This window comes from Mchenga conophoros, linkage group LG3, assembly GCF_057382185.1.
Source record: "Mchenga conophoros isolate Kocher_MC1m ecotype Shallow Benthic linkage group LG3, M_conophoros_male_GT1.1, whole genome shotgun sequence".
In the NCBI taxonomy this organism is placed as follows: Eukaryota; Metazoa; Chordata; class Actinopteri; order Cichliformes; family Cichlidae; genus Mchenga; species Mchenga conophoros.
Window position 1 is genome coordinate 25,394,106 of NC_140528.1, and position 6,976 is coordinate 25,401,081.

Genomic DNA, 6,976 nt, shown 5'->3' on the forward strand with positions numbered 1-6,976 from the left:
TTCTAACTACTCAGGTACCAGAAACCCAAGAAAAAAGAGGAGAAAGTATAGGAACTATCATGGAAGAACAGGTCCCTGGATGGCACGTACCATCAGCAGATAGAAGAAGTAGCTCATACAGACTTGGACAAGATTGTTGGTACCCTTCGGCCAATGAAAGAAAAACTCACAATGGTCACAGAAATAACTTTAATCTGACAAAATTAATAATGACAAATAATGACTTCATGAACTTCTTCACAAATAAAACTTTAACCGTTAGAGAAGAAATTACTCCCACTGGCAAGCTTTCCGTGGAGGAAGCAGAGTCTGGGTACAAGAGGAATGAGTCACCTATCTCCAGGGGCGAGGTCATCGTGGCGGGTAAACAACTGCTTGGTTGCAGGGTCCATGGGGTGGATAAGATCCGTCCTGAGTTCCTGAAGGCTCTGGATCTTTTAGGGCTGTCTTGGTTGGCATGCCTCTGCAATGTTGCATGGATATCAGGGGCGCTACCTCTGGATTGGCAGACCAAGTTGGTGATTCTCATCTTTAAGAAGGAGGACCAGAGGGTGTTTTCCAGCTATAGAGGGATCACACTCCTCAGCCTCCCTGGGAAAGACTGTGCTGTGATGGATGGATGAATGGTTTCAATTTTGTTAAAATATTGACTAGGGTACGAAAGATGGCGATAAATGAAATCGGTCTGAAAAGTGGAACCTAAATTAAGATTTCAAACTTTTTTCAAGCTGCTAATAAAATGACATGTCTCCAATTAAAAATAATAGAGAAAAGAGAATCCTGAGACATACTTGTGAATTTTAATAGTAAATATCAAAATTAAAGTTTTCAAGCCCATTAAGTCACGGCAGCTCAACTTTCAACTGTATAAAATGTAACAGTTGATCTGCCTTAGCATTTTTAGGCATTTTACAAATACATCATTGCATAAAGAAAATAACAGTGTCAAACCTTAAAAAAATTCACATGTACAGTGCACCAGCTCCTTTAAGGAGTAAATGTTGAATTGAAAGTAGAGGTAAGTAGGAATCTGAAAGTCCTACATAGTTCCTCGCAGTTTTTCCTCTTGTGGGACAGTTCAGAGCTGAGCAAGGCTCATTTGTGTGGTATACAGTTCCTCTTTTAAGCATCACCTCAAAAATATATCAGTGTATCATGCTTCCAGGTGCAGCCTGTTCCAGGAATGCGATGTCAAGTTATATCCTTTGTTATAGTCTCATTTCAGAAGTGAGGAACCAGCTGTTAGTAAGTTATTAAAACCTTTCCAATTTTGTCCTAAAAAATGTGCTTTCACCGTTGATGGAGGAAGAATTTATAATTTTAATATTTCAAGGGCACAGCACTATATCAGGCCTATTGCCTCATGTCGTCTACTTACCATTCTGCACTGGTTTGATATTAGAACTTGAGTTAGTGGTAGAATCTGGGTCTCTGTCTTTTAGCATTACAGCATCTGCATCTTTGTCTCTATCATGACTATTCTGGCTGTTTTGTCTACTCTTCCTTGTAACTGAATCCAACCCAGTGCCCTCAAACAAGCGAGCCATGAACGCAAGTCCTTCTCGTCGGATGTAAGACTTTCCTGCGAAAAAGTACAGCACGGGGTTGGCGCAGCTGCTCATGAAGGCTGTGGTAGAGGTGACAGCACGACTCCTGGTCCATATTTTATGCAGTCTGTGAGGGAAGAGAGGTGAGCACAATACAAACGTAAACATGATGGGAAAAATAATTAATTCATTAATTAATCAAATATAAAATAACTTGGTTTTGCCTACAGCTGATTAATGCAGGCAGAGATTTTTCTAGAAGAGATGAAAATTTGGGGGAACTTTTTATCATGTGCATTTCTTTTGGGACACAGATGAAAGATTGACCTTAAAGGTCATCTGCCAAAAACATGTTTTCTGCATTGAAAGTCAGCATATAGTCAGTAATTATGTGTGTAACTAACTGCCAAGGGAACCCATAAATAAATACATATATATCTATATAGATATATATCTATACCGAACCTTTTTTTCCTTTTTGTAAAAGTACATTTGAAAATGAGAAGTATTTTTAGCAATAAAATACATTTGGAGTAAAAAGCTTTCAGAAAAAAAAAAGAAAGACTTCAGCATTTCAATAAGCTACATGAATTGTTGCAGATTATAGTTATTTACAAGGTATTTAAAAGAGAGACCAGAGGCTGTGATAGTAAAAGCAGAAATGTTGTCTTGACGACCACATCCCTTGAGATAATGAGATAAAAAAAAATAAAAATCCCCAAATGACTCTTAGGCCTCTGTAAAAAAAACAAAAAAACATTAATTTTCCTATATCTATATCAATTCTTAAATGCTAATGATGTAAATGAACTTTAGCTTTTAGATGTCATGAAACTTTAGCATACAGGAATTAGGTTTTTGAAAATAGTGTGCCATGGCTCTAGTTCCATCACACATATCACATATCAAGGTGAAATTTTCCAAACTGTTCAATGACTAAAAAGTTCACTTTGACTTCAGCACCACCTGACTCACTTCTTCTCAATAGTAATTGTAAACTTGTGTCTTAAATTATACTTACATAGTTTTTACTTGACTCTCTGGATACACTGCCCATGTAACCTGAGCAAAATGTAAAAATAGTTAAATTATTTTTTCGTTGAGAATCATCATAATGATGAATTTTATAAGCATTTTTGGAAGGTATTATGCATAAAATTAAGACTGTGGGACATACTTGCACCAGGTTTATGAAATGGTAGGGCAACCAAAACAGGCAGAAGGTCAACACGATGGCCAGGATGAGCTTCTCGCTACGAATGCGACGGCGGAACTTGGTCTGTCGGATCCGACGCAAGATGCATATGTAGCTGACTACAATGACAGTATAAGGAATTAGAAATCCCAATATGATCTCCAGTGTGTATTGTAGGACCACCTGTACAGGGAGAAAACACAAGACGGATGAAAAATAGTGTAGAATGGAGGTGCTAATGTGTATATATGTATGCATAGATTAATAGGTAGATAGAGAGGTAGATTTAAACATTTTCAGTATTCCTCTATCAGAATTCTTCTCAACTCACATGGCTGCATAAATCATGGAAGGAATCGCAAACATGCATAGGTCCCTTGTCCCTCACTTCTCTGAAGAGGAGTGCAGGAATGGAGGCGGCAATCACCAGTGCCCACACCGCTGCCAGCACACGCGGTACCGTCTTTTGGGTGGTGATAACACCGACACGTTGTGGCCACAGCACAGCCACCAGCCTGTAGAGGCTCATCATCATAATGAGTTGGATGGAAGCGTACATGTTGGCTAGACACAGGTAGTAGAGGACCTTACACATTACATTCCCAAACACCCAGTTCTGTTTAACGAGGTAGACAATGAAAAACGGGGTTAAAGCCATTAGAAAGCCATCTGCGATAGCTAAGTTAAGGATGAGAAGAGTAGTGACAGATTGCTTTCGGGCTCGTGCCGCGATGCTCCAGATGACGAACAAATTTCCTGGGCAGCCCAGGAGAAAGATGAGGCTGAGGATGAAGGCACCCATAGATGTGGCAACTGGATTATCCATAATGGTTTCATTTCCTACAGCAGTGTTTGTCAAATTTGAACAATCTCTGTGGGCCATCTTTGTTTCCTGTCAAAGAGAATGATTCATTCGGTCATTTTATTACTCCCTTTTAACAAGAATAAAGAAAATAGAGACAGCATCTCAGGGCTGCAGCAAGAATATGGCAAAGGAATAATAAATAATAATAAAAGTCTTCACCTCCTCCCACGAGTGCCAGGCTTAAAAGCATGAATTTCATGCAGGAAAGTGTGGGAGTGTGGTGCAAGTGCAACAGGTTTTAACGGGGACTCTTAATTCCTGAACAAACGAGACCAGACATGAGTGGAAAGCACCAGTGAGTGTGTTGGTGTCAGTATTTAACCAGAGATTGTACTTTAGACTTCTGTGCTCCTTCTCTTCAGGGTCATTGAGGGAAGGTGATTTTTACACAAACAGAACCGAACACAACAAAAAAGAAATTTACTGGGAAGCTTCAAAATACAGTCAGGAGAGAATAGTATTAAAGTATTTAAATAGTATAAAATAGCATTATAGTATTAAATATACACTAAAAATGATATGCACTGTATGAGAAGTGTGTGGATACATGAGGATAATCACTTACTTTATTTTTATTTTTCTGACAATTAATTCGTTTACAGCCTAACACTTTATGTGAAACTGACACTCATTTTAAAATAATAGAGCACCGTGCTGTAGCGCAGACTACTGGCCAAGTGGTGAATAAATCAGTGAGATTTTCCCATTTTAACCAGCTGCAGCATTTATGCATTAGTCCAATATATTGTTTATCATTGCCCTGTGAGAGAAACGCAGTCTCAGTATATTCATAGCAATGGCATTGAAATGAACAGTCGTGTGTTGATATAATGTCTTGGTGCTAACACACATGTGTGTTCAAATGTGAAGTATATACGTATTAATAAGCTTTCTGACATTTACTTAAACCAGGAAGTTTTTTTTCCATTTGTTAACAGGATAATAACTTCAGTGAATGCATTTTAACACTGTGTCCCTTAGGTTGAGCAAAAGTTGCATTGAGTTGGTGTTTGGATCCTTGACTGCTATTTAATGTTTTTCAGTTACATGATGTTGTGTTTGCTGGTTCACAGTGTGGTAATGTGTGTCTGTTATTTGTAGTGGTTTCATCAGTATTTCTATGTGTGCCTTTCTGTGCCTTGTTCTATATGTATGCCTTGGTCCATTTTTATTTCCTTGTCTAGTACTTCCTCTTAACCGTTACTCTTCAATTTTACTGTGAATCTTAGTTTTTTGTGTGTGTTTTGCTTCCTATCTGTCCCTCATTACTTTCACCCGAGCCTTATTTCTGACTCTGTTTGCCATTCCCAACCAGCTCTTTGTATATAAATAGTCCTATCTTCCCTCTGTCCTTTCTTGTGGTGTAAACTTAGTATAATTACCTTGTAATTCCTGCAATAACTGACCACAGGGCAATAGAAATTGGCCCTGTCGTACTGAGACAGTTTTATTTTGGGGGATTTGATGACGTAAACTAAGGTAATAAAAATATGTGTATGTATATCTAACATTTACAGCCCTGGAGACATTTATACATTAGCAGAGACACTTTGATGTGTGAATAGGCTCTCTGTAACTAACTGGAAGCCCATAGTTGTTCAAGAAAATGTACACAAGCGCCAGTTTAGAAAACATGTGTCAACATCAATTCTGATGTCAAAATAAATTTTAGCTCATACATCAAATGTTTCTCACATGTATTTTCTTTTTTTCCCCTCTCCAGCAGCTGACTTCAAGAATCAGAGTCCTTTCACATTACTGAAAATGTTTTTCAAAAAAAACGTGTCACTACATGATCTACACATCTACACTCTCTGTCACTCCAGTCAGGCAGTGTCAGTATGCCTCTGCGTATAATCAGGTACTCACACCTACACTTGCTGAACAAACCTGTTTGATATTTCTTAGCAAACTGTCTTGTAGTTGGTGTTTATTACAGAGTCAATAAGCGTGCAGTTGTTTTTAAAGTTAAGCAAGCTCACACAAGGTGAGACGGCAGGCACAATCAAAGCAGTCAATATTAAGCTTTATGAAGATTTACAGCAGACTACTGCTTTAAAGCACAAATACATTTAGCATGTATTAAATGTGAGGAGGTGCAGGTAATTAAGGAGTAGTAGTAGAAATAGATTCTTTCTTATCTTTATAAAGTAGTAAAATTATTAAGAGACACTCTCCAGTTTTCTCCTGTTGCTTTTGTTTTAAGCACAACAAGCGATAAGTGAAAACAAAACTAAAAAGAAAATCATTTCTATCTTGAAAAAACCCATTTTAATAATCATGTCGCTAAATATAACTATGAAGATTCTTCTAAAATAAATACATAGAAAAAAGATGAATGAAAAGAAAGACCAAATTTAAATGTAGAGTTAATGATAAGTGTTTTCAGATTTCAGTTGATTTCTGCTTTTTTCTTGATTTTGAAGTAATGTGACCACATGACAGTTGTTTACAAAGAGCTGGTCAAACCTCATGGGCAGTGACATCCAAGCAGCAGTGGACGCTGACACTGTTTTTTCTTGTTGAGCTGTGCAACACCTACAACTTATACCAACTATAACCAGGTCATGGATAAATGGCAGATTTTTTTTCTCCAGTTTCTATTACGCTTGTTGTCGCAGTGTTTCTATTTTCTTTGGTTTTTGTCAGCTTAATCTCTATTTTTATTACCATGTATACACACAGACCTTCCTGTTAAACCACATGATTAATAAAAACATGCCTAACTTAGAGGGTGTGTTTGTGTGCTCTGTGATTCACATGCATACCTATTCCACCCACAGAGAAAGGGGACGCGCACAGAAAGGGTACAACACATTGAACATAAGTGTCCAGAAATGTAGCTGTACCTGACATATTCATACTTTCAAAAGCTCTAATATACATGAGAACAGTATCAGCCATGGAAACATGCAATATGCCATGCAGTCTCAAAATAAATATATAATTCACTAGGCTGCAGAAAATGAGCTATTGTAAAGAATCATTAATAAGAACAAACAAATCCCAGATCAGAAAAGAAAGAAAAGACTTACCAAGTTAAATGTAAATCCCAATACAGAAAAGAAAACACCATGTGCTTGAAAAGGAGTCTGACTATGTTAAAGATGTTGTAGTTTCTTCCTTTTCTTTTAACCTTTTGGTCCCACCTCACTTTCCCCCACCTACTTTCATTCTGTTTCTCTCTCTGAGCCCTCTCTCCATTGACTTGTCATGCTTGCTGTAACACGCAGGGAGCAGAGGAAGGTGTGTCCCCATTATGCCTCGCCTCTCTTGGCTCTGGTAGTTCGTCAACATTCTCAAGCAGATAAACCCAAAAGCAAACCAGTAAAAGGATAGTTCATCCAAATCCCTGTTCATCTCATTTCC

The 6,976-nt window shown here is 37.9% G+C and overlaps 1 protein-coding gene across 2 annotated transcripts; it reads right to left on the reverse strand.

The window, feature by feature from the left end:
• Window positions 1-175: 175 nt before the first annotated feature.
• Window positions 176-6,776, reverse strand: ltb4r2a (leukotriene B4 receptor 2a). 2 transcript variants are annotated; one of them, XM_085255727.1, is made up of 5 exons: window positions 6,643-6,776; window positions 3,074-3,634; window positions 2,725-2,925; window positions 2,569-2,609; window positions 176-1,674 (listed from the first exon to the last, which is right to left on the reverse strand). In XM_085255727.1, exons 2-5 carry the CDS (start codon window positions 3,623-3,625, stop codon window positions 1,371-1,373), a joined length of 1,098 nt encoding a protein of 365 aa, XP_085111853.1. In that variant the 5' UTR covers window positions 3,626-3,634; window positions 6,643-6,776; the 3' UTR covers window positions 176-1,370. The 2 variants fall into 2 exon arrangements, with proteins under 2 accessions (XP_085111853.1, XP_085111862.1); XM_085255736.1 differs by lacking the exon at window positions 6,643-6,776 and having other exon boundaries at window positions 3,074-6,599.
• Between the last annotated feature and the right edge of the window lie 200 nt (window positions 6,777-6,976).